The 27,008-nt window shown below is 44.2% G+C and overlaps 2 protein-coding genes and 2 long non-coding RNA genes across 9 annotated transcripts in view; 3 read left to right on the top strand and 1 right to left on the bottom strand.

Annotated features, from left to right (window-relative positions):
* LOC148417546 (uncharacterized) overlaps positions 1-13,544 on the bottom strand; it is a 60,203-nt gene extending 46,659 nt beyond the window's left edge. Inside the window, exon 1 of the long non-coding RNA XR_015867073.1 lies at positions 13,073-13,544. This is a non-coding gene — a long non-coding RNA (uncharacterized LOC148417546). The remainder of the gene's footprint in view (positions 1-13,072) is intronic.
* Positions 522-4,766, top strand: LOC148417548 (ATP-dependent DNA helicase PIF1-like). Of its 4 annotated transcripts, none has more exons than XR_015867028.1 (3): positions 522-570; positions 4,288-4,375; positions 4,448-4,766. XR_015867028.1 is itself a non-coding variant. In XM_088426214.1 (3 exons), the coding sequence occupies exon 1, from the start codon at positions 2,911-2,913 to the stop codon at positions 3,802-3,804; it is 894 nt and encodes a 297-aa protein (XP_088282340.1). In that variant the 5' UTR covers positions 2,575-2,910; the 3' UTR covers positions 3,805-4,375; positions 4,542-4,602; positions 4,689-4,748. The 4 variants fall into 4 exon arrangements, 3 of the variants coding, with proteins under 3 accessions (XP_088282340.1, XP_088282338.1, XP_088282339.1); XM_088426214.1 differs by lacking the exon at positions 522-570 and having other exon boundaries at positions 2,575-4,375; positions 4,542-4,602; positions 4,689-4,748; XM_088426212.1 differs by lacking the exon at positions 522-570 and having other exon boundaries at positions 2,575-4,375.
* LOC148417549 (uncharacterized) lies at positions 4,837-10,508 on the top strand. 3 transcript variants are annotated; one of them, XR_015866901.1, is made up of 13 exons: positions 4,837-5,150; positions 5,330-5,438; positions 5,525-5,706; positions 5,778-5,914; positions 5,987-6,075; positions 6,678-6,855; positions 6,943-6,998; positions 7,098-7,179; positions 7,258-7,285; positions 7,368-7,532; positions 7,614-7,657; positions 7,792-7,886; positions 7,956-10,508. It is a non-coding gene; the product is annotated as an uncharacterized LOC148417549 (long non-coding RNA). The 3 variants fall into 3 exon arrangements; XR_015866900.1 differs by having other exon boundaries at positions 5,791-5,914; XR_015866899.1 differs by having other exon boundaries at positions 5,525-5,696.
* Positions 13,545-13,586: 42 nt separating the features above from the next.
* LOC148417550 (uncharacterized) lies at positions 13,587-19,766 on the top strand. The gene has a single exon (XM_088426630.1). The coding sequence runs from the start codon at positions 17,224-17,226 to the stop codon at positions 18,664-18,666; it is 1,443 nt and encodes a 480-aa protein (XP_088282756.1). The 5' UTR covers positions 13,587-17,223; the 3' UTR covers positions 18,667-19,766.
* The last annotated feature ends 7,242 nt before the right edge of the window (positions 19,767-27,008 follow it).

Here is a 27,008-nt window from a genome sequence, read left to right on the forward strand (position 1 = left end):
GTTGGCCTCTCACAGCCAAGCCCTTTGTGACCCAACGCTCACCGATGATGAAAGTAGCTCTTCTGAAGACGGAATGAATATGAGTGACTTTTATGAGGAAGATCTGCTCCAGATAAACAGATTTGAGTGATGCACTCCGTGAAATAAACAATGACAAAGAAAATGGTAAGAGTGACAAAACACGGCAACATGCCCAAAATGTGCAAGAAGGAGATGAACCCAGTGGTGCCTTAAATTTTGAATCATGTCTCCAACCTAACAATGTTTCAGAGGAAATTATGAGTTTCACTGAGGGAATTTACTCTGTTGCTCCCGCAGAAAGAAATAACCCGGTAAGCTTTTTCAAGACACCCAAACTTGAGGCCATGGCTTTTCCAGTCCAGTTTCGAACTGGGGAAAACACTCTTGATGAAGAGAGGGAGATTAAACTCACACCAAGCAAGTATTTCAAAATGCGACTGTCTTGTGTGGATGAATGTTTTGCCAGAGACACTAACTACTTGTTCTTTGCTCAGTTTGTGACTGAAATCCACCAGGCCACATCAAGCATAAGAATACAGCTACGCAAAGGTAAACCTTTTACCAAAGATGGTTGAAGAATAAACAATGCTATGTTGCAGGATAAAAGGGAAGTTGAAAAACTGATACACAGCAAAGACGCTGTCCATTTCATGGCGCCATTAAGGGGTGCACCAGCCTATTGGGAGAAATGTCTCAAGGACATTTTTGCCATGATTCGGCAACTGGGCACATCCACGTTCTTCTGCACATTCTCCGCTGCTGAAATGCGTTGGGAAGAAGTCATCACCGCCATCAAAGCGCAACAAGGTGAACAGGTGATTTTCGCTGACCTCGACTGGGCTACAAAGTGTGAAATTCTCCGCAGCAATCCGGTGACAACGATGCGCATGTTTGACGAACGTGTGGAAGCTCTGTTCAGAGACCTGCTCCTGTCTCCGGCACAACCCATTGGAAAAGTGGTCGACTACTTTTACTGATTGGAGTTTCAGCACAGAGGAAGTCCGCATATCCATTGCCTCATTTGGGTTGAAGGCGCCCCCGTCTTTGAGGAGGCCTCAGATCAAGAAATCTGCGATTTTGTGTCGCGCTACATTTCCGCTGAGCTGCCCAATCCGGAAACGGAACCCGAACTGCATCAAAAAGTCACAGAGGTTCAGATGCACAGCAAGTCTCATTCAAAGACGTGTGTCAAAGCACCTGGTGCGCAATGCCGTTTTGGTTTCCCCAAGCAGCCGTGCGAGAGAACCATGATCATGAGACGTGAAGAGTGTGATGGAGAAAATCCAGAAAACGAGAAGCGGTCAGCGCCAAACCCCAAGCTTGTTGATTTCCAAAATTTACTGAACGAACCGGAAACGGCCTCTCTGACTTTGCCGCAGCTACTGGCTAAGTGCGAACTCACCAGTGACGAGTACATGGATGGTTTGTACTCAATTGCCGCAAAGACCTCTGTGGTGCTCAAGCGAGAGCCCAAAGACTGCTGGGTGAACAACTACAATCGACATCTGCTTCTTGCTTGGGATGCAAATATGGACATTCATTACATTCTGAACGCTTATTCCTGCATTACCTACATCTGCAGCTACATCAGCAAAGCTGAGCACAGTCTGAGCCAGTACCTGAAATCGGTGATTGAGAACTCTCGCAGCGAAAATGTCAACGAGAGCGACGAAATGAAACAAATCATGCAAGCGTACTCTAAGAAAAGAGAGGTGAGTGCACAGGAGTGCGTCGCACGCGCATGTGGCCTATATGTGAAGCAAGCGTCCCGCAGTGTGGTTTTTGTACAAACCAGTGACAATGCGCTGAAAATGAGTTATCCCCTCTCATATCTTGAGGGCAAAACGCAGGAGTCCGTTGAATTGTGGATGACCGGCTTGCCGGAAAAGTGTAAATGCAGACCTCAAACGGAGGAATTTGAAGCAATGTGCTTGTCTGATTTTGCTTCAACCTGCAGAATCGTGTATGGCAAGCAAGCAAAAGGCAAAAATGTTTTCCCCCTGCTGAATGACATGGGTTATGTCCAAAATAGAACAGGTAAACACGCTGTCATCAAATACTGTAATTCTCACAGGAAAAACATGGAGGAATTTTACTGCACGTTGCTAAAGCTGTACCTGCCTCATCGTGTCGACTGCCAGTTGAAGTCCAGACACTATCCTACATACAAGTTGTTTTACGATCATGCCTTTGTACAGTTGCCAGCCGCTGAGCATCCAGAGCCCGTTGTGCAAATTGTCGACCGGAAGAGAGAGAAGTATGAGAAGCACAGCAAAGATGTTGACAACGCCATCCGAGAGGTGGAGGAAAGCGGAATGGTCTTCAACAAGTGATGTCAGCTAGCGCCGGAAAGCGAACTGCAAAGACTCGAGTGCATCGAGGAAATCAATGCAAGAGATGATCCCGGCGATGCTGTGGAGGAAAATATACCAGACTGCAACATCAGGTCCGAGGTATCGGAAATGTCTATCGCGACGGAAGCCGCTCGCATCGATCCGGCTGTATTGCGTGACATGTATCGGACCCTTAACCGAAAGCAAGCGTGTGCTTTCTACCTGGTCAGAGATTGGTGCATACGACGCGTGTGTGGCTTAAAACCACGGCAGTTCTTCTATTACATCAATGGTGGCGCCGGAACGGGAAAGTCACATTTAATCATATGTATTCACACAGAGGCTACAAAAATACTGCGCAGACTGCCTGAGACTGGCTGAGGAAGCGGACATTTCCAAACAGGGTTCACTGGCACAGCGGCCTTCAACATTTCAGGTGTGACTTTGCACTGCCTGCTGAAACTGCCAAGAAGCCTCAAACCCCCGTATCATGGCCTGGGCAACAAACTGGACGAAGTGAGAGCGGAGCTATCGCTTGCTGAAATTCTCATTATCGATGAGATTTCCGTGGTGTCGAAAAACCTCTTTGCATATGTTGAGGTTGAAGCAAATCAAAGGAATCAATTTACCAGTTGGTGGCATGTCTGTTATCGCCGTCGGGGATTTCTACCAGCTACCTCCTGTGAGACAGTCCAAACCTTTAGGTGTTTACGATCCCACCAGACTGGACCACTGGCGCGACAACTTTGAAATGATCACGCTGACCGAAATCATGAGGCAGAAGGATGACGTTCCATTTGCCGAACTGCTAAACCGACTTCGCGTCAAAGAGAAGTCCCATGCGCTGTCGGAAGTGGACAGAGCTTTGCTGGCTATGACCTACACTGCTCCAAAGAACTGCCCAAAGGAAGCTCTGCATGTTTTTGCCACAAACAAACAGGTAAATGACCATAACTCTCAGATGCTGAATCTGCTTCATGAGGAAATTATGACTATTGATGCCGATGACTACAAGAAAGATCAAAGGACTGGCAGAATGGCGAGACAAGCCGCCCCTGTCCAAGGGGCGAAGAATGAGTCGCCGGACTTGATAAAGTTGGCCATTGGTGCTCGTGTAATGGTAACCCGCAATATTGATGTTCAGGCAGGTTTGTGCAACGGCTCATCTGCAAGAGTTGTCAAATTGTTGCATTATGCCAACAATGCACGCGTTCAGAAACTTTGGCTGGAGCTTGACGCTGCGACAAAGGCGAGTGCTGCTGATAACATTGTTTACATCGACAGACTGGAGGAAAAGTTGAAACGGCCAGGAGTCGTGCGTTTGCAGTTCCCCATTAAGCTTGCTTTTGCTTGCACGATCCACAAAGTACAAGGTATAACCACATCTGAAGCGGTGGTGTCTCTGAAAGGTGTCTTTGAGCACGGCATGGCGTACGTGGCTCCGAGCTGAGTGACGTCTCTCAGTGGGCTCCATGTGCTGCATATGGACGAGAGAAGGATTCACATCAACCCCGAAATAACCTCTGCTCTTGCTACGATGACAGAAGCTTCCTTGGACCACGTGATGCCTCTCCTTCATGTCATGCCCACACTAGATCCGACCATCAACCTGGTCGTTGTCCATCACAACACCGAAGGGCTGCTTTGTCATGCGCAGGATATCAAATGTCACCACGAGCTGCACTTTGCTGACGTTTTGTGCTTGACACAAACACACCTCCAGGGGTTGGCGGATGCTGGAAATGTCGTCTTGGAAGGCTACACAGTGTATCGCCGGAACCGAAGTGTCGAAACGTGGCGGCGGTGTAGGTATTTGGGTGAAAGGACACTTTCCGGCACACGAAACGATCTACATCCAGGGTGTCACTGATATTGAATTTGTTGTGGTCAAACTTGAACCTCCCATTGATTTGTTCATTGCTGCTGTGTACAGGCCTCCGGGGCAGAGTCTGCGCTCTTTTTTGCCAAACTTGGAAAGTTTGTTGTACTCTCTGGAAGTGATGGATCATCATCACATCCTGGTATGCGGAGATTTCAATGAAGATGCGCTGTCAGACTCACACAAGCCCATTATGGAACTGTTTTTCTCTAAGGGTTACACACAGCTCATAAATACGAGTACCACTGACAAGAACACACTCCTTGACCTCATATTTGTCTCCCGACCTCAGTGTGCTGTTCATTCAGGTGTCCTGCGAACATACTACAGCTATCACAATCCTGTCCTCTGTGTTTTACACACTGAAAGGTGAGTCATGTACAAATTGCACATCAAGTGTTGTCCCTGTCATGTTATGGCGCCCTGAGGTTAACATGTGATGGGATGAAATCCAGGGTGAGGATGGTCTTGCGTGTGTGCGAGAAGGTGAGTAGGAGGTTAGGTAAGAGTCAAATTTCGAGACAAAGTAACAAAAAAAAATGGGTCAAGTCGATGGGAGGGAGTGGTGGGATTATATGTTGACATGGGATGAAATCTGCTGTCAAAATGGGTTTAGCATGTGTGTGAGGTGAGTGGCAGGAGAGGAGGTGAGAGATAAAACACAAACGAGTAAATATAAAGATCTTTAAGACGGAGGGTCAAGTTGATGGGAGAGTTTAGTGGGATTATCACCTTTTGGTTTGTAAACCATTTTGACAGTCACAATCATCAGCATAAATTGAGACCAGAAAACAGACAAGGTAAGTAGGTCACTAATATATTTTTTTGTCTACTGTACATGTTATAATTAACTCTCTTCTTAAAACAGGTCTATCATTTTGGAGAAATGGTTATTCATCTCAGAATGGAGAGCATAGGTATGTGCCTACGGATGGATTGTACGTGAGTTGCATAATCTTATGTCATCCCAATGTAGAAAATGAAATGGTTATGATATTTAAATATAAATATAATGTAAGACAGAGCCAAAACCCATCTCGCCTCTGCTGCATGCCAATTTCTACTCGACATTATTGTATTCCCCTTTTTCTCACAGGATAGAAGAATGGGTGCCCAAATACTTACATCATGGAGCACTGACTTGAAAACCAAGGTGGCAGCCAAGCTGGACTTTTCTTCATTCCAGCGTAGTTACCGTGAACTATGTCAGTGAAACCCAATTGTAGTTTTGTCCAACTTTTGGAGCATTCGTTCTCACCACCATCACCACCATTTTGTTTATATTTTGTAGATCTAAGTGGTCCACATGTTGCCTGTGGCTCCACATGTTCCATTTGTCCAAAGGAAAGCTGGAAGCTCGCCAATGATTTTGAGGACACATTATCATGCTTGTTCAATGACAGCTTCCCTCTGGATTAAACCAAGTCTGTTTTCTGCTCTCTTCAGTCTGCCTTCTTATATTGGTAGGAAAAAGTAAGCAGTTCAACCTATCACCCTTTGTAAAATCAGTAAAAATCGATTTTGTCCCATTATATTTTTTACAGGTTATTTGTTCAGGAGAAAGAGCCGTCCATACCAGAACAGAAGCCACACGTGCATTGTTCATGTCACTGTTCGATTGTATGTGGATATTTAGCGTGACATATGACTTCACTGCCATTCCATTGTAGGAAAATAAATGGTAAGGATATTTAAATTTATTGTAAGACCGTGCTAAGTCTATTTATATGTTTTATATATTTTAACTCAACAGAGTAAAATAATGGATGCCAGAAATCACATCGTGGAGCACTGACTTGAAAACCCAGGTGACAGACAATCAGGGCTTCTCTTCATTCAAGTGTAAGTTGCCGTGAACTATGTCATTTAACGCTTTAGGTGTCATAGATGATAATTCTCTTCTTAAATCATAACAATCATAAATAATAAACGTCTCAATAAAATACTTTTTTTTTTTTAGAGAGAATACCTAACACCCTTGACTGCTAATGCTTATCTATATTGTAGTGAAAAAATGTGATCACTAAATGGCAGTGTTTCCACACATACAACACAGCTATTGTCTACTGTACATGCAGTTCAAAGAATTGGAAGTTAATCTTTCATGTGATATATTTAAGTTATAATTTTTATTTTTATCTTTATTTTCATTTTTTAAATATTTTTATACTTGCATAGGCATAGCATCCATTATTTTGTTGGCATTGAAAGATGAGTGAAAATGCTAAATAGACTCTTGAGGTTTCCTTTTCCAAGAACGCTTGGCACTAAAAGACTTAAAATCAACTGTAGGTTTGCCTATCTTTTGCAGTGTTTGTCATCACCCTTCTTAATTTATTTGTTTCTTTTAGACCGGTAATTTATGTCAATTAAAACGAAAAATGTGCAGATCTTTATCAGCTTATGTTTTCACCTCCTTCATGTATTTTGTTTCGTTTTTGTAGACCAATGTTGATCACTTGTTGCCTGTGGCTCCACATGTTGCATTCATCCAAAGAACAGCTGGAACATCACCACCGTGTGCAAGTATTTGATGACACGTCATCAGACTTGTCCAGTGGCAGTTTGCTTCTGGATTAAACCAAGTCTGTTTTCTGCTCTCTTCATGCCACTTTTTTATTGGTAGGAAAGGTTAAGTAGCCCATCAGTAAACCTATCTTCTTTTGTAGAGGCAGTAAAAGTAATTTTTGTGCCATCTATTTCTAACAGGTTCTTTGTTCAGGAGAAAGGGCCAGCAACCAAGCATGACTTGTCCTCATTCAGGTGTAAGTTGCTCTAATATATGTCAATTAAAACTAAAAATGTGCAGATCTTTCTCCGCTTTTGTTGTCACCCCCTTAATGTATTTTGTTTCATTTTTGTAGACCAATGTTGTCCACTTGTTGCCTCTGGCTCCACATGTTGCATTCATCCAAAGAACAACTGGAAAATCACCACCGTGTGCAGGTGATTGATAACACATCAGGCTTGTCCAGTGGCAGTTGGCTTCTGGATTAAACCAAGTCTGTTTTCTGCTCTCTTCAGGCTACTTTCTTTTTATTGGTTGGAAAGGGTAAGTAGCTCATCAGTAAACCCATCTTCTTTTGTAAAGGCAGTAAAAGTAATTTTTGTCCCATCTACTTTTTTTTTTTTAGACCGATGTTGTCCACCTGTTGCCTGCGGCTCCACATGTCACATTCATTCAAAGAACAGCTGCAAGCTTCCCACCAAATAGAAGATTTTGATGAGTAATTGTACTGCTTGGTCAAGGACCTGTCTTCATCTGGAACGAACCAAGTCTGCTTTATCCTCTCTTCAAGGTAAGCAGCTTATCATTGAACTAATCTGTCTTCCTGAAGCCATTAAATGTTGTAAATATATTTCCTTTCTACTTTTAAAAGGCTCTTTGTTAAGGAGCAAGAGTGATTCAGAGCAGAGTGTAAATGTGAGTGTATTCATGTCACTCTACTTGATTGGGCATAAATATGATTTACTAATTTACCGTATTGTAGAAAATGAAAAGATAATGATCTCAGCATCATGTAAGTCTGGTCCTGTGTTCTCCTTTTCCCCCAAAAGACATAAAAATTAAAAGTAAAAATGAAGAAAAAAAAAATCAGGTGCCACAAGACGAAGACCACAGACAACCAAGCACCACTTCTGCTGATTACTTTGTAAGTAGCCAATTAGAGTAGCCAAGTGTCCATTAACCGGTGTTTTCAAAGCAGCTTTATCTTTTACAGCTTTCGTCCTCACCACCCTCTTCATGTTTTCATCATGCAACTTCCTGACGAGTTTACAAGGTCCATGACACTATCCTATCCTTAGGATGCAATTTCTTTTTCTATTCTTACACTGTTGTCCGTGCATTGAAAAGAACAGTCCTAGTCACCTAATCCAATCTACATGATCTGTATCCATAGATACATTTTTGCCATCATCCGTGTGCTCTACAAAGGTTGCCATATGAAATACCTATTCACTCATGTATTTCTTTGTTTACATACATTTGTATGTACCATTCTCATGAATTTCTGTTAAATCTTTGAGATCAAACAAGCAATTTGTTATTGCTTGTGTCAACGTTTACCCTAGCAAATTCTATCCATCCATTATCTGTCGGCACTTAGCTGTCTTCAGGCAGTGGTTCGGGGACACGCTCAACTGTTTGCCAGCAAATCGCAGCCCTTGCAAATTATGGAATGATAACAAATCTGCTCTAAAATCTCACCACAGTCGTTGATACAATGTTTCATGTAACATGTTAATATTCTATAACATACTGTAAATCTCTCACTCTGACACATGTGGCTACAAGTACTGCATCATATCACTAAACAATTTATATTTGTTGATGTCTCGTTTTTCAATGGTTTGCACTTTCAATTTTTGACAGGCTTGTTTGATCTTAGAGATTTGTTCCTGTTCATTTAATTTAATTGTTTTTTCTTAAGTCTTTGTGCACCTGTTCACCGACCATTTTATGATTACTTCTTTATTAAGAAATCTTAAAGCAGTCATTGTGAAATGAAATTCTGTCTTTCCACTGCATGATACTCCCTCTACTAAAACACTGTAATGGACTATAATGCAGCACTTATATTTTAGGTGTAAAGTGTATAAAATTTAAATGTATAGTCATTCAACAGGAAACTCGTTGAAACTACAGAAAACAAGACATTGCACACCATCTTCCACTGTTTTTAAGCCTGTTCTACCAACCAGTCTCCATCAAACCTTCTTAGCGATTATTTTTCAGCCTTTATATCAAACATCCAGTTCAGCGTCATTAAGCCCTACTTTGATTAAGGGTTTAAGCTGCCACCATACTTGAATGCCTCATAGTTAAAAATAAATAAATAAAAAGTGTCATCCAGTGGAAACACAACATTCTTCTTGTTCATACACTTATTTATTTAAATTTCTTATCTATTCAACTATTTCATCTTTATTTTTATTTTTTATTTTTATTTTTTTATTATTTTATTTTTATTTAATTATTATTTTTTATTATTTTATTTTAGCGCAGTTTGTGTGATGGAATTCTATGTTTTCACTGTATGACACTCCCTAAAACACTAATAGACTCTATGATGCAGCACTTCTGTTTTATTTTCAAGATGGCATTTCTTTGCGTCGTCACAAAACGGGTAATACAACACTAAAAATAAAAAAATTGTACACCTTCTTCCACTTTGTTCAAACATTCTACCAATCAATATTGCTTTAACCATCTTAGTAATTACTTTTCAAATTGTATATTCAGCATCCATCTCCACACCATTGTGTTACATCGATTATGCTGCCAGCATAATTGAGTGTTTTACAGTAAAAAAGTGTCATACAGTGGAAACACCTTTTATGCGATACAGCCAGGTTTTTATATGTCACAAAGACATTGCATTCTCTGGGTATTCTAAAGGTATCAACTTTCAGAGCTGTTTTTTTTTTCCTTTCTGCTTTTACCTGATGCATTTCAGGCAAAGTGCTTGTATCGCTCTGTAACTTTAGTCCAACAAAAAGTTGGATGAAAATGAATCACTCTTTGTCCCCTTTCCCTTCTTCAAACCTGGTAAGACAATATGGTACAATACCTGGACTGCTCACACTAAAAGAACCTTGGCTGAAGCAGTCAGTCTGACTGGGATCTCGCAGCTCTTCATCTTGAGTACTGAGCACTGGCTTTGTGTGTAACTCAAAGCTCTACCGTCTATTCACATTACACCTCACAACTCCAGCAACACCTTTGTGAATTTAAACACATACAATGTGTCTAATTGATGTCATACCTCTGACAATATACAGCACTCCTATACACAAACATGTGAACCTGTGTAAACATTTTGTCCCCCAGCCGGCTTGACTACCTTTTGCTGAAAAAGTCTTACTTTTTTTCTGAAATGTGGGTGATGCAGATTGTTTCCTTGCATAGAAAACTGTTCACACACCCCCCTCCCCCAATCGAGTTTGAGGTTTGAATAATGCATGATCCTGCTGCTAGTTTTATTTTTTATTTTTTTATTTTTATTTATTTATTTTTTTTATTTATTTCATTTTTACTTGCCACTAAGGTTCGAGAGTCACGTAATTTCAATTCTCTGCCTGTCCTTGCACATGTGGTAGAATTGACAATAAAGCAAACTTTGACTTTGAGTTTACTGTTGGCTTGATCACAGTACTAAATACTGTTCAGGAATCTAGATGTTGATCCTAGTACATGTTATGTTGTGTATGCCTTTCTGTTTGTCTCTTTTTCTATACAGCTTCCTCATGTCATAAATGTTTTTCCCATTGAACACTGTCTTTCTTTTAATTCATAAATATTTTGAAATAAAATTCTCCATATTTTCTCTGACATTAGATCCGTTTTTATTTCCCAGTACTTTCAGTGCTATGTATTTGAACATGTGTATCTATCTATCTCTCGCTCTCTCTCTCTCTCTCTCTCAGTATATATATATATATATATATATATATATATATATATATATATATATATATATATATGTATTTATTTCCATCCTATCATCCTTAAGATAGCTTGTGTTTCCAGGTTGCAAGAGGTCTCCCTTCAGAACAAAAGAGAAAGCCCTGTCCGTTGTCAGTGAACCTACACAGCTCTTTCTGTACACGGACGTGCACGCACACACACACACACACACACACTTGCATTCCACAGTGGTACTAGATGCCCCAAAAGGGTATAAGAACTGAGTGTTGAAGGTGAAACTTTGCCATTTTCTGCTCCGACCTGTGGCAGGACTGGCCCGAGGCCTCGTGTACTTTCCCACTCTGTCTGGATTAAATCAATTGTTTCACTATGTTGTGGTATGGGCGATCTTTCAACAAAAACGAACACGCTAGGAACTAGGTTAAGGCAAGAACCTTTTTCTAGGTTCCTTCAGTTGGTGACCGCGACGTGATTCTTGGAAGATCAGGTTGAAAGGACAGAGGAGTGGGCAGAGATTTTGCTGGACTTTGCTCTCCCTGGTGCACCAAAAGAAAGGTAAGCAGAAACCTGTTGTATATCCGAATTCTGCTGGATTGAGTATTCTAAATTTTGGGAGACTGAAGATATGGTGATGTCTCTGTAAGTACTGTAATTTTATTTGGTGTTTAGTTTAACCGTGGTAACAAAGGACACGGCCCACTTAATTCAACCGTGGTAACAGAGGACACGGATTGGTGTTTAGTTTAACCATGGTAACAAAGAACTCGGCCCGATTAATTGAACCGTGGTTACAGTTAGAGGGCACGGATCAGTGTTTAGTTGAGCAAAAAGGTTTGTGTCCCCTCGTAGCTAACGCTGCCCCCGGACGCGGGGGGGCATTGCAACGTTTACGTATACGTTGGGGATTTGGGACCCTCAAAAACGGCTAGGGACTTTACTGTAAGTTGAAGGAAATTCATATTTTTCAAATTCAATATATCAATAAAATAGTTTGTACATGGAACTGTGTTATTCTAATAAAGATTGAGACGACGTAATGTCAGTATAAAGCAGATATGGTTTTGGAGCAGGGGAAATAAAGACAAGTCGGCACCTCCAAAAGGAACAGATGGCATCCCCCGACCAACATTCCACCATGGGCAAAAGGCTAGGTGTGGCCTTCAAGAGACGATATCAGTCAGGGTTTTATGGTGCTCAGACTTCCTCCCGCTTCAAAGAATGGCCGGCAGAACAAAGACTTTTGAAGACACTATCCCCACACAAACAGACCCCCACGCACTCACACACTGACACGCACGTGCACACACACACACACACACACACACACACACACGCACACACGCGCACACACTTGCATTCCACAGTGGGACTAGATGCCCCAAAAGGGTATAAGAACTGAATGTTGAAGGTGAAACGTTGCCATTTTCTGCTCCGGCCTGTGGCAGGACTGGCCCGAGGCCTCGTGTACTTTCCCACTCTGTCTGGATTAAATCAATTGTTTCACTATGTTGTGGTATGGGCGATCTTTCAACAAAAACGAACATGCTCGGAACTAGGTTAAGGCAAGAAGCTTTTTCTAGATTCCTTCAAAGTACAGTAATTTTATTTTGGTGTTTAGTTTAACCGTGGTAACAGAGGACACGGCCCAATTAATTCAACCGTGGTAACAGTTAGAGGGCACGAATCGGTGTTTAGTTTAGGGACAGGGACTTAATTGACTACTAGTTCGGGAGATGAAGTGAATTCGGTGAATTCCAGTGAATTCGGTGGAAGAAACGGATGCAGAATGTTTGCACATTTGGCTAAGGATTTTCAAATTGCAGAAAGGGAAGTCATTGCAGTGGAAAAAGAGTTGAGGGAGAAGATGGAGGAAAATGGATGGATAAAGAGGAGAAATTTAACCACAGAAATAAAGGAGTATGAAAAGTTGCAGCGCAATTTGCATGAAATGTGTTTGATGATGACTGCTGTGGCTGCTGGTCAGGAGGAAAAGAGGGTCACTTTGACCCACTATTGGGGCTGCAAAACAGGGCAGGACCGCTGCACCCCCCGAGCACACTGAGCCATCCCAAACTGCATCTAATGGTCAAAGAGTAGCTTTGCTAGCCTCAGGGCGGGGGAGGAATTTTTGTAGGGACTGCCAATACTGAAAGGACTGACGAACTAAAACTTGTTGTAGAGGACATAGGCGGGGGAAATCGACAGGAAATTATGGTGACTGACCAAACGACCCCCCTGTTTTGCTGAAAGGATCGGTGCCGGTCGGCGCTCAGGAGACAAAGACAACACTCAACAAAAGACCAACGTTCCCAAATGCTATTTAGCCCAAACAACTGGCATATTTATTTTGACCAAATGCAAGTTCTCAAATAGTTGACATTGCGTGAAATCATCATATGAGCCTCTTACCTATGCCGAGAAGGTGGAGAGCCAACACCCAAGTAGAGCTCCGCTTGTCAACCGGCTGGGCGTCCGTACGTAACCCGCAGCAGACTCTACTTGTTTGTACTCTGCATCTCTCTTTTGTATTTTTTAGTTGCGTGCACGAGGAAGGGCGGGTGGCCTACCCGTCCGCCCTGGCGCCGCAACACCTGTTTCCCGATTTGATATTGACACTTAAGTGTGTCCTTCAGGCTCTGAAAAACATCATACTCGAAAACATCTTGTACAATAATACCTGTCAACTTCCCACGACAATGTTCTTCTTTGTTATGGGAACAAGACAGTGAAGCGGTCAAATGTCCTGACCAAAAACAAGTTAGTGAAAAACAGCATATATAACCATGGTTGCACAATATATTTGGGTTTTCAACGGCTATGGGAAGCATCACTAATTACAATTCCTCTCATTCCACTCTTGAGGCTTCACATATTAGTTGATATACCCAAATATATTGTGCAACCATGGTTATATATGCTGTTTTTCACTAACTTGTTTTTGGTCAGGACATTTGACCGCTTCACTGTCTTGTTCCCATAACAAAGAAGAACATTGTCGTGGGAAGTTGACAGGTATTATTGTACAAGATGTTTTCGAGTATGATGTTTTTCAGAGCCTGAAGGACACACTTAAGTGTCAATATCAAATCGGGAAACAGGTGTTGCGGCGCCAGGGCGGACGGGTAGGCCACCCGCCCTTCCTCGTGCACGCAACTAAAAAATACAAAAGAGAGATGCAGAGTACAAACAAGTAGAGTCTGCTGCGGGTTGCGTACGGACGCCCAGCCGGTTGACAAGCGGAGCTCTACTTGGGTGTTGGCTCTCCACCTTCTCGGCATAGGTAAGAGGCTCATATGATGATTTCACGCAATGTCAACTATTTGAGAACTTGCATTTGGTCAAAATAAATATGCCAGTTGTTTGGGCTAAATAGCATTTGGGAACGTTGGCCTTTTGTTGAGTGTTGTCTTTGTCTCCTGAGCGCCGACCGGCACCGATCCTTTCAGCAAAACATTTTTGGCGTTGTCGGCAGGATTGTGCGGGCTACGCGCAGGAGATCAAAACAGAATGCGTTGTTTTAGAAAGAGAAATAAGGGTGCGGAAGTGGCACCAGAGGAGGAGGTGGTGCCCGGGTGGGAAGGCACCACTTTCCGAGAAGTAGAAGCTGTCTTACGGGAGCGTGGGGGACGCCCTGGACCGTGGACAGGAGTGAATCCCGCCGCCACTCCGCTGGCATTATGTGATATGTTGAAGCGGGTGGAAGTGAATGCTCGTGCTCCGCTGGGAGGCACGCTGCAGATGTTTTGGATGTGTGCGGAAGCTTGGAATCCCGCCGCCACTCCGCTGGCATTGTGTGATATGTTGAAGCGGGTGGAAGTGAATGCTCGTGCTCTGCTGGAAGGCACGCTGCAGATGTTGTGGAGGTGTGCGGAAGCTTGGAAAAATTGCGTGTTGGAATTGGATAAAGTTAGAAGCGCAGAAAATCAAAAGGGGCAAGAGGTTATCCAGTTAGAGGTTATAGTGAAAAAATTAAAGAATTTGGCAAAAATGCAGAGTATAACGGAAAAAGTTGTAATGCATATCTCCCGAGTAGCGCGAAGAGGGCGAAAGAAGAAATTTCGTAAAATAGAACAAGCGCAAACCCGTTCATTTACTATTGGGCTATCAGCGCAGTGGAATTCGGAGGAGTGGAACGGGGATGTGTGGGGAGATGATGATTTGACCGCAGCCACTAACCTGTCGGCAACTAACACAGCTAGACAGGAGACCCAGATTAGCGGTGGAAGGCAGACACCAACAATTTGTGCCTAAGTTTACCACCATATTCTTGAGCCCAGACACCTGAGGTTTTCAGAGGCGGAGTTGACAACCAGGCAAGACCGTGGCCACGGCAGCAAGACCCTTTTCGGGACTGGGTCTCAGCTCCACATCTGAGTACTGAGGGTTGATAGGAAGCCAAAGGAGTGATGCCATTTGAAATGGTGTGCGCAAAAATGTGTCTTGTACGTGCTTAATAAAGTCCGCATATACGTTGTAAACTGCATGTTGCGTGATGTGGATCTGCGTGTGTATTTGTCAGTTTGCTGGTGTGTAACTGTTAGTGTGTTGCATGTTCATATGTTGGATTGTTGGAGATAGACGATATTGGTTGAAATGTGGCTAAAAGACATTGTTAGATCATGTTTTATTTAGTTTGTATAGTTGAAAGTCAAGGTGACAGATTTGAGATGGTTTCAAACCTGAGGTTTGTGGGCAGGAACTGGTCTATTCGCAGGGTTGATTTTCAGCACACAGGTGAAATGAGGAAAATGGAAAAATGTATTATGGGATCAGTTGAGACTGAATTAAAAATTAGGATGTTTTCGAATGTTAGATTAATTGGCAATGAATAATTAGTGGTTGAAATATAAATAAAATATACAAAGTTGATGTGTTATATGTGAGGCTATGCCAGGGGTGGATAGCTAGATGATGTTGAAGTGATTATAGAAGTTGTGTTTTCGTAGTTTAATAATATGTAGGCATGTTGTTGTATGATAGCCAGCTTGGGAGGCTGTGGTATGAAAATGAGAAGTGATTGTGAGTGTAAGCCTGTGAAGCTTGCTCTGTTGAAATGTTCACACAGTTTGCTGCATGTGTTGCTGTTATTGTTGTTGTCATAGTTGTGAGAATTGTCGTTGTTGCTAGAGTTGGTTTTGTTGTTGTTGCTGTTGTTGTTCTTCAAAGTGGAAAATATTTGAAATTGGCAAATTGATAGAGACCACTGAATTTGGTAGAACAAAGCTGAAGAAAAATTTCAAATAGCAAAATTGATAAAAGAGAAAAAGTTGAATTTGGAAGTGGCAACGGCCACTAAATGACTTGCAGAGAAAATAAGACAGCCAAGTGGACATCAAACAGGGCTGCTTGCGAGAATTGCAGCTAACGGGACAGGGCAGGGGCGCGGAGAGCAGGGGTGGCAATCAGGGGCCTCTGCCCCCCTTTTCTTTTTTTTTTTTACAGCAATTGCGATTTATTTTATAATTTATTTTCCACTTTCTGAAGGCAGAAATGTGACCCTTCTCTGCCAACCACACTTGTATAGAGGTTTGCATGGATGCGTGATGGGGAGTTGTATTTCATGATCCAAGTGGTAAATTTTGCATGTTGAGACAGAGGGAGGCAGAGAGGGCAGAATTGTTTTTGTATACTGGCCCTGTTAAAAAAAAAAAAAGGGGGGAAAGGGGTACGCAAATGCTGAGGAAAGCCTGGCGCCTTACAAGATATGAATTTAGAAGGTGGAAGATCGATGCTTTATGTGTAATGGTTGTTTGGAGAGATTAGCATGATAGGATCAGATTTTATGGTAAAATAGATTCAACTGTGCAAAAGGAGGATGAACCAGTTGATATGTTAGTTGTTTGTTATAGTATAGTTTGTAAGCGTTTTTTTTTTTTTTTTTTTTTTTAAACAAATCGCATTATGGTAGATAATGGATAAACGGCTTGAACATATTGACAGCAACTGAGAAGGGTTGCAGGGCTGGATGGAATTATATTATAAACAAAAATGTAGACGTGAGTGATATCCAACACTCAGAGATTAGATAAATTGATTATTCAGCTGAGAGTGGAGTAGTAGAAGAAAAGAGTAGTCAATGGGCTGACTTGAAAGCTGTACACATGGTAATTATACAAGGAGGGCCGCAAGGACTCTGCATATTTACAGATTCGTGGTCAGTAGACCAGGGGCTTCTTATGTGGATGCTCACATGGCATGCCACAGGGTGGAAAATTCATTCGAAAGAAGTTTGGGTAAAACAGCCAGACGGTCCTCCCCGAGCAGCAGAAATTATAGCTCAAGGGCAAGATCCTACTGTGAGCGTCTTATATCCTAGATTGGAAAAATGGATAAATGTACCGGTGCCAAAATGTTATACAAGAGAGAATTAATCATATGTTTGTAGTATGCACTATTTGTCGTAATACAGATGCCGTGGTGGTGTTTGCTGATTGGAAAACCATCATTGGAGAGGCGCCATAGCCGGACCAAGGAAGACTGAGGGCCCAAGAGGTGACAGTGTCTTCTGCTGGGTCACATGTATCCGTGTCCTTGGTGCCACGGTCCAACTTTGCTGCGCAATGACGGAGAGTGACAAATTGGAGCAGATCCAGCGGTTCCACATAAGATGGAAAAGCAGTACCCGGGACCGTACTCAAGGAAACTACACCTGTCCAGCTTACCACGCCTGCTACGTGGTAAACGTCACCAGCAATTATCAGATGTGGAAATGCAGAAAGTGCCTTGCAGGAAGGGACATCCCGGTGATGGAACAAGGATGCAACTTAACCGTCACTACAGTGGTACCCATGTGCCACTTCAACAGGATGACCAGGGACTGCAATGAGCACAACGGGACGAGGTGGACAATTACCGTAGAAGAAACCCAGTTTTTCTATGACAACACTGAAATTTCGGGACGGAACACATTTTTGTATGTAATATGGGTGATACCTGGGAAACCTAATGCTATAAGAACACACATAGCACCAATATTGGACACCTGTACACACATGGCACAAGCTAGGGTTAAGACCCGAGTGTACTGGGAAATAAAATTTCCCGATATACCACACTGCACACGAAAACGTAGAGCTTGGTATGATACTCTCTTAGGAGGAGCGGGAACACTGTATGGTGTGGCTAATGCTGCAGATAATGAAGTAACTAGAACAATGTTATTTAACACAGGGCAACATGCGTCAGAGGCTATACATCAGGTAGGGGTATGGCTTCCAAAAGCTATGGTAGGGCAATTGGAAAACACAAATGTTTGGAAAAAGGCATTTACATGGGAGTCAAAATTATGGAATGAAACGTATGATGCATTAAATAATTTATCACATATAGGTAATTGGACAACCTGTGAATTGCAAATGATACATGCGGAAGCTCAAAAAGAGCGATTCCAGAGAATAATGACAACGGGAAATTATAACGAATGGAGACGGATTTGGAATATTAGTAGCGAATTTTGGTTACAGTTACAGTCGGAGCGAACGAAGTGCAACAGTACGTATTGTACTGGGTATTGGACTCAGTACAATGTGTCTACTGTTATGACGATATGTAAGTATCAAGTATTACCAGTGATTACTGCTACAGGGTTTTGGTTTTTACATTTGGATGGAGAGTGGATGGATGTGGAAACAAATACGACTTATGAGATGAAAATGTGTGACGAAACAGACAGAGGAATGGCGTGTACATTACAACAGGGATACAGTAATCCATGTTTAACCGACTCAGAGGTCGTACTTTGTGATTGGACTAGGGAGCCACGAAGGGAGATGTTGTGGCAAATTGGACCACATGCTCTATGTGTGGCAACAATGCAAAATCATTCACAAGTACCATCGGTTCCTTTCGTTGGTTGCCTATATAATGTGCACCTATGGCATTGGGGAAACCAGACGTATCGTTTGACGAATTACTCTGTGTCTAATCGGCTGACACAAGTGCAATGGGATGTACTAAAGAATCCCTGGAACCTCTCACTGGAGCGTTTCAAATGCGCATTGTAACAGTCCACTGAAGTTCAGGAAATTATACAATCACATACGTCTAACATCTCCAAACTCATGGTGTCCACATTGGTAGCCAGCGGACGGGTACAACATGCTGCTAAAATAGTACAACAGTCCTCAGCCCATCACGGGTGGGACATCTTTTCAGGGATGTCGGTCACTGCTAGGAGGACTTTGGTGCCCCCTCTGATTCTGTTGGTTATTGTAATAGTATTGTTATCAATATGTAACCTGCTAACGTGTATCTATGTAAGACGTATCCGAGCTGAGGTGGAGTGGGTGATTATGCAACGCATGAGATGATTGTACACCTTGACATACGCAACGGACACTTTGGTGTCGAGATCTACACTGTTAAGTTGACGCCTCATCCCACTCATGTATACATTTATGCTAGATGGCAAGGATATTTAACACATCAATATATTCACCGAAACCTAACGTTGCAGGAAGTATGGTCCATGTTCTTTCATGATATTTTTGAACATACGGGAAATGAAATAGTGTTACCATCAACGTTTGACGGGTATATCAACTAATATGTGAAGCCTCAAGAGTGGAATGAGAGGAATTGTAATTAGTGATGCTTCCCATAGCCGTTGAAAACCCAAATATATTGTGCAACCATGGTTATATATGCTGTTTTTCACTAACTTGTTTTTGGTCAGGACATTTGACCGCTTCACTGTCTTGTTCCCATAACAAAGAAGAACATTGTCGTGGGAAGTTGACAGGTATTATTGTACAAGATGTTTTCGAGTATGATGTTTTTCAGAGCCTGAAGGACACACTTAAGTGTCAATATCAAATCGGGAAACAGGTGTTGCGGCGCCAGGGCGGACGGGTAGGCCACCCGCCCTTCCTCGTGCACGCAACTAAAAAATACAAAAGAGAGATGCAGAGTACAAACAAGTAGAGTCTGCTGCGGGTTACGTACGGACGCCCAGCCGGTTGACAAGCGGAGCTCTACTTGGGTGTTGGCTCTCCACCTTCTCGGCATAGGTAAGAGGCTCATATGATGATTTCACGCAATGTCAACTATTTGAGAACTTGCATTTGGTCAAAATAAATATGCCAGTTGTTTGGGCTAAATAGCATTTGGGAACGTTGGTCTTTTGTTGAGTGTTGTCTTTGTCTCCTGAGCGCCGACCGGCACCGATCCTTTCAGCAAAACACCCCCCAACCCAAAGACATACAACTGGACTGAGCAGTTAGACAGGCGAACTGTGGACAATGTGCATCCCAAGGTCCAGAGTGGTTGTCCTTAGAGGACAAATTAAGAGCCAGTATGGCAAAAGATCGCACGCAGCAGCAGGATGGGGTAGACACAGACATTGAGATGGGAGGGGCGGAACCCATTGTTTGATTTCACACTCCCCCCACCAACTGACTCCTCACCTCTTGCCACATACATGCGACGCGCGCACTCAACAGAGGATGACTGGAGAAGCCAAGCAACAAATGACAACTGCTGTTTGACCCCTAATTATGAAAAGAGTCCAACCAGACCACAATCTGGATTTCAAACTAGACCATCTGATAGATATACCCGACCAATGAGAAATTACTCCACGATACCAGCCCCTCGTGGGTTAGTTTATCAAGAAATGACGTTGAAAAATTTAGGTTTTTTGCAGAAGAGGCTTCCCGCATTAATGGGCGGCGCCAAGCCCTGGATCCAAGCTTTCAGGAGACTCACTGATTGTATGAATTTGGCTTGTGGCGACATGTTAAGATTAATCCAGGCATGTTGTTCCTCAATTCACCAATCTGACAAAGTCCTGAGGCGTCCCGGCCTTAATATGGTTGAACCCGATTGGTTGTTTGCTCCTTTCACCATGCGACTGTTTGCTGTGCTCCAGGATCTCTTTCCTTCTTCCGCGTCAGCCGTAGCAAAACTTCCAGACTTGAAACCCACCATGGATCCCGCTGCACACCTCAATGCCTGCCAGGCCGCGTTGACAGATAAGACCAGTTCACATCCATCTTGCGACAAGCTGCTTTGCGTGATTTGTAGACATGTGCATCTAGACACACTTTCCATGGAGGTCAGGGAGAAGCTTTCTGAAGACCCTGATCTGCTGGAAGGTAATGAGGGTTATTTTAATCAACATGTGACTCACCACATAAAATTATATGTTCACAGGCAAAACAAATCTTATTAGGGAGTGAAAGGAATGCAGGAACGGCTTCAGAGACTTCAATTAGCACAAGCAGGGAAAAAAGCAAAGGACACAAAGGCCAAAAAGGGGGTGGCAGATCAATGGATGTGGATGATTGAGGGACGGCCGGCGAGAGGCAGAGGGGCGTGTCGTGGAAGGGGGAACACCAACAGAGATTAAGGCGATTCTCGCCAAGCTCCAAATCAAGGCTGCTTCAGGTGTGACGGTATGGACCATTGGTGGAGACAGTGCACGTTTCCTTGGCCAGAACAAAGCCAGCACCAGGTCCCTCCTCCCCCGAGGGGAGACAGAGGAAGACAACCTCCACGAAGCAAGGACTTGGGCAGCATGGCCCTGCACCCTGGCAACAGCAATAACTGAGCAAGCCACACCAACAGGCGGTCATCAGCCACCTCTATATGACGATGACTGGGCCAAAGATGGGTTTTGTTGGTCCTTCCACAACTCTACCTGTCTCCACACCACAAAATGACTTCTATTGCTGGACAAACTCTCACCCACCGCTTGGTGTTGACTGAAAATCAAACACCTATTCATCGCATGTGGCAAGACCTATAAACAAAGACACAAGCAGCCATCTACATGAACTAAAGGAGGGAGGGAGTGTCTACTTGACGTTCCTGCGGTGAAAACCCTGAATCGACTTGTTCTCCTCCTGCCTCAGCCGACCCTCTCCATCTCACACTGTTGTATGTCTGCAACAATGATTTAATTATTAGGAAGCATTTAAAACAATCAAAGGCGATGAGTGGAACTTGACTAGTCACCAAATTGTTGTGGAGAGACAAGGCATTGCGACGTACACATCACTGACAGATAAGCGATCTCAATTGTTCATGATAGGTGAGTCATTCACACCCAACATAACTCGCTGTAGGAGCAGGCTGGGAGGCACTTGAACTGGGACCCATGGTGTGGTCATTCCAATTGGCCAGTGATTGAACACAAAGTGAAATTTCCTTGGTAATGTATTCCCAGAGCACTGAATGTTTTTGTATCCAGGTTGACGCTGTGGATCCCGGGTTGCTGGAGCATGTCACATGCTCTCGATTTCACGGCAGGGAGCTCGCGGACCACGAGGACGCCGCTCCGCTTTTGGACAAGTTGCCGGACTCGTTGTGGTCCGGGGGCCCCGCCGACATACGTTTTTGCCACCCCGTTCTTCCGGTACCATTCAAAGTGACACATCATCATTTTGGCGTGCTCTAATGCACATGCAAACCTAAGTCGGCAGGTCGCATTATTGACACTCTTTAGTTACTGTGGGAGGTCGGAGTCCTTGAGTTATCGGACTTCTCCTTTAACACTTCCATTCTCCCAGTTTTGAAAGCGGATTGTGTCAAGTCAAGTCAAGTTTATTGTCAATTTTTTCACATGTGCTTAACATACAAAGGAATCGAAATAGCGTTTCTCACTATCCTCTGCGTTTTACATGTACAATAACAAAGTGCAGGTGCGCAAGATGAGACAAACCTAAAAACTAGATACTTATCTATAGTAATGTAAAGTGCAGTATGTTTGATCTACTTTGCCTAGTGTTGCTAAACTACTAAACAACTAACAACTAAAACTGAAAACTGAATACAAAAAAACAGGTATGGCAAGAGTATCCCAAGACAAGACATAAGTAGCAGCATATGACAGGACAATCCAACAGTACGAGACAAAGCAGGACAACTCTGGCTGTGGTTGTCCCAGTTGTGTGCATTTGAGGTAGTTGTTCTAAGTGTAATCGCTAGTGCAATAGAAGTATAATTATAAATAAACATGGCAGCATCAAGTCTGTGCAAATTTTGCAAGTGCATGAGTAAAGTTTGAGTTTAGGTGGGCGGGGGCAGCTAGGTGTTTCTTCTGGCTGGGGCTGAATGTGAGAGAGCGGAGTGGAGAGAGAGAGAAAGAGAGTTCAGCAGTTTCACGGATGGGAGGGGGGGGGGGGGGAGTTCAGCAGTCTCACGGCCTGGTGGATGAAGCTGTTCCTGAGTCGGGTGGTGCGGGAGCGGAGGCTCCTGTACCTCTTTCCGGAGGGCAGGAGGCTGAAGAGACTGTGTGCAGGGTGGCTTGTATCGGTCACGATCGTGACGGCTTTGCGGCCAAGGTGGGTGGTGTACAGGTCTTGCAGGGAGGGGAGCGGAGTACCAATAATCCTCTCAGCTGTCCTCACGATGCGTTGTAGAGCCTTCCTGTTGTAGTCGGTGCAGCTCCCGCCCCACACAGTGATGCAGCTGGTGAGGATGCTTTCGATGGTTCCTCTGTAGAATGTGGTCATGATGGGCGGCGCGGCACTTGCCCGCTTCAGTTTGCGCAGGAAGTAGAGACGCCGTTGTGCTTTCTTGGCCAGAGATGCAGTGTTGGTGGTCCAGGAGAGGTCATCGCTGATGTGCACCCCCAGGAACTTGGTGCTGCTCACCCTCTCCACTGCAGCACCATCGATAGTCGGCGGGGGGTGTTGGGTGCGGCCTCTCTGGAAGCTGACGACCATCTCTTTGGTCTTGCTGATGTTTAGCAGGAGGTTGTTGTCTTTACACCATCCGGTCAGAAGCTCCACTTCTTTCCTGTAGTGGGTCTCGTCGCCGTTGGAGATGAGACCCACCAGTGTTGTGTCGTCAGCAAACTTCACGAGGTGGTTGGAGCTGTGGGTTGCTGTGCAGTCGTGTGTTAGTAGGGTGAAGAGGAGGGGGCTGAGCACACAGCCTTGTGGGGCCCCCGTGCTCAGGGTGATCCTGCCTGAGATGTTGTTGCCAACTTGCACCGCCTGAGGCCTCTGGCTGAGGAAATCTAGCAGCCAGTTGCAGAGTGAGGTGCTGAGGCCCAGTTTGTCCAGTTTGCAGGTGAGCTGTTGGGGTATTATGGTGTTGAACGCTGAGCTGAAGTCTATGAACAGCATTCTCACATATGAGTCTTTCTTGTCCAGGTGGGTGAGTGCCGGGTGGAGGGCAGAGCAGATTGCGTCGTCTGTGGACCGCTTTGCCCTGTAGGCGAACTGATACGGGTCCAGGCTGGGGGGCAGGATGGATTTTATGTGTGACAGAACTAGTCGTTCAAAGCACTTCATGATGATGGGTGTCAGTGCCACCGGACGATAGTCGTTGAAGCAGGATGGGGAGGATTTCTTTGGCACAGGTATGATGGTGGCAGCTTTGAAGCCTGATGGCACAATGGCTTGCCTCAGGGAGGTGTTAAAGATGTCTGTAAAAACATCTTTCAGCTCCTCTGCACAGTCTTTCAGCACCCTGCCAGGGATGTTGTCTGGACCTGCTGCTTTCCGGGTGTTGATGGCGGAGAGTGTCCTCCTCACGCTGGCAGCAGACAGGCACAGAGGCTGGTCGTGCGAAGGTGGTGGTGTTTTCTGTGGGAAGGTGATGTTCTGTTCCTCAAAGCGTGCAAAGAAACTGTTTAGGTTGTTGAGCAGAGTGATGTCGCTCTCACAGCTTTGTGGTGCAGGTTTGTAGTCTGTGATAGCCTGAATGCCCTGCCATAGGCTGTGTGCATTCTTGCTGTCCTTGAAGTGAGAAGTTATCTTGTTTGTGTATTCTTGTTTGGCTTTCCTGATGCCACGGGACAGGTTGGCTCTCGCTGTTCTCAGGGCTGATTTCTCCCCAGCTTTGAAGGCCTTGTCTCTGGCCCTCAACAGCCTGTGGACATCTCCTGTTAGCCATGGCTTCTGGTTGGCCCGTGTGGTGATCCTCTTGATGTGGGTCACGTCGTCCATGCATTTGGTGATGTAGGAGGTCACCGTGTCTGTGTACTCCTCAATATCTGTGATGCCGTTGTAGGTGGCTGCTTCCTTAAAAATTTCCCAGTCTGTTGACTCAAAGCAGTCCTGTAGGGCTGAGGTCGCCTCCTGTGGCCACACCCTTACTTCTTTCAGTGCAGGTTTGATGGCTTTCACTCTTGGTCTGTATGCCGGCATTAGCATAATAGTGAGGTGGTCAGAGGCGCCGATGTGTAAATTACCATATGGCATATGACCTTCGGAAAATTAACAAAATTACTGAAAACCCCTTGCATTCTTGTGCCGCAATCAAACATCGCTGTTTGAGCGGGTTGAGCCCGACAATGCAATGGTTCACTGTGATTAAATTGGCCAATGCATTTTCTGACTGCTACTGGCAGAAGAGAAAAGACAATATTTTGCTATTAGATTTAACGGCTGTACATTACAATACACACACGTCTCCCAAGGCGGTAGGCCAAGCCCTGGGATTTTCGAAGTCAGTTTTTGCGCGAAGTGCGACAAACGGAAAAGGTACCGGAGGGCGCTATTTGATCCAAAATGTTGACAACGTCTTAATTGGTGAGTTGACTTAAATCCGTCTAACAACTACTTCTTTTTATCTTACTCGACTTGGTGAATTGGGGTTCAAAGTGTCACAGAAAAGGTTACAGTGATGCTGACGACAAGTGCAATTTTTGACATGACTGCGTTGAGATGACGACCCGAGACTTAAAAGCCAGACAGGACTTTCGTGGTGTCCTCTCCGAGGGAATAGGGTCTCTTTCACCAACGGCTGTTGCTGAAGGAAAACTTTAAGACCCTGCATGCTAACGCCGCGGGTGTGGAGGCCCCTGACCCGGAGGAACCGACCTCAGACTTCTAGACCGTTTCGACGATCAGCGACTTCCGGCGATGGAATTAAAGGCCGTGTGGGTAGCCCTTGAATTGGCAGAACGGTAAAAAGTGATAATTTTTTTCTGATTTGACTTGTGTAGTTGGTTGCCTGTACATGATCCTTTCCGCCTGGCAGAGTCAAGTGTTTGTTGCAACTACCAGGGATCTAGTGGCTCACATGGACTTGATTGGACAATATGAAGGACAGACCAGCAGAGGTGGCAGTCAGTGGCACGGGGAAAACCTAATCTACCGACGCAGAGGCTAAAGCAGCTATGAGTCACCAGCCTGAGGTGTCGGGACTTGGCGTTTAAAGAGGTAAAAGTGAGTGGAGCGTGAAGTGGTTATGTATGGAGAACAGATGAGGTTTTGGTTCAGCCGCCGAGACGGCCAAGACGTGTGGTGCTGCCACATGGCGACTGCATGGTTGTGTCTTGGACGACGCCCATGGAGTGACCCACAAAAGTAATGTGTCCATATTGTCTAGACTCCGTCACTGGTGGCACCCTGATCTGCTCGCTAAAAGTTTTAGTTAAAGAATTAGATATGATTTGTCATGAAGGAGAAGAATTGTCATACAACTGAAATGGGTTGTATGGAACGTTAGACTTAAGAGTGAAAAGGATTGTCGTATAAATGAAATGGGGTGTATGGAATGTTAGACTTAGAGTGAAAAGAATTGTTGTATGAATGAAATGGGGTGTATGGAATGTTAGACTTAGCGTGTGGGCCCCACGACTAAAACAAAATTACATCAACAGAAACCGGGCGGTGCCCAATAATCTAGTGGACATGTAGTGGACATGTTGGTCTAAGTCCAGAGCAAAAGGTACCTTTTGAGTTATTTTTTTAGTTATTGTCAAGACTTTCTCAGGATCAATCAATCAATCAATTATTGTCAAGACTTTTTCAGGATCCCCAAAGGCCTAACCCTGTGCTGAAGAGGATGCGCTGTCTTTGATCAAAGCTCTTATCAATCAGCTCACAGGTTCCCGCGGATCGTTAGATCTAACAGTGGTTCACGTTTCACTACAACCTCATTGGCTACGGTTGAGGAAATGATGGGCCCCAAACATAAATTTGGGCCAATGTGGCATTCATGATCACAGGCCCATGTGGAGCGCATGAATACAACTCAAACAACGCCTCACATATAGGTGCGCTCAGACAGGGCTGAATTGGCTCCAAGCCCTGCCATTGGCGTTGTTTTCCATCAGACAATCTGTAAATCACCAGAAAGGGTTCACACCTTTTGGACTCCTGACTGGCCGTCCGATGCCGGGTCCATCCTTGGGTTTGCTCCACCCAGACCTGGATCCCTAAAGGGTATAGACCAGGGGTGTCAAACTCATTTTTATTGAGGGCCACATTGCAGTTATAGTTTCTGTCAGCGGGCCGGTATGACTTTGATAAAATAAATCTTAGGTGTGTTTGCCACACTGCTAACTAGTTTTGAAATCAGAGAGCGACAGAGGGCAAACAAATGCTTGTTTTTTTCCCGTAGTAATTTTAAAAGCTAAAGTCAACTGATAAATGTGGTATTTTAA

This window comes from Hippichthys cyanospilos, chromosome 10, assembly GCF_059441005.1.
Source record: "Hippichthys cyanospilos isolate Australia breed blue-spotted pipefish chromosome 10, RoL_Hcya_1.0, whole genome shotgun sequence".
Classification (NCBI taxonomy): Eukaryota; Metazoa; Chordata; class Actinopteri; order Syngnathiformes; family Syngnathidae; genus Hippichthys; species Hippichthys cyanospilos.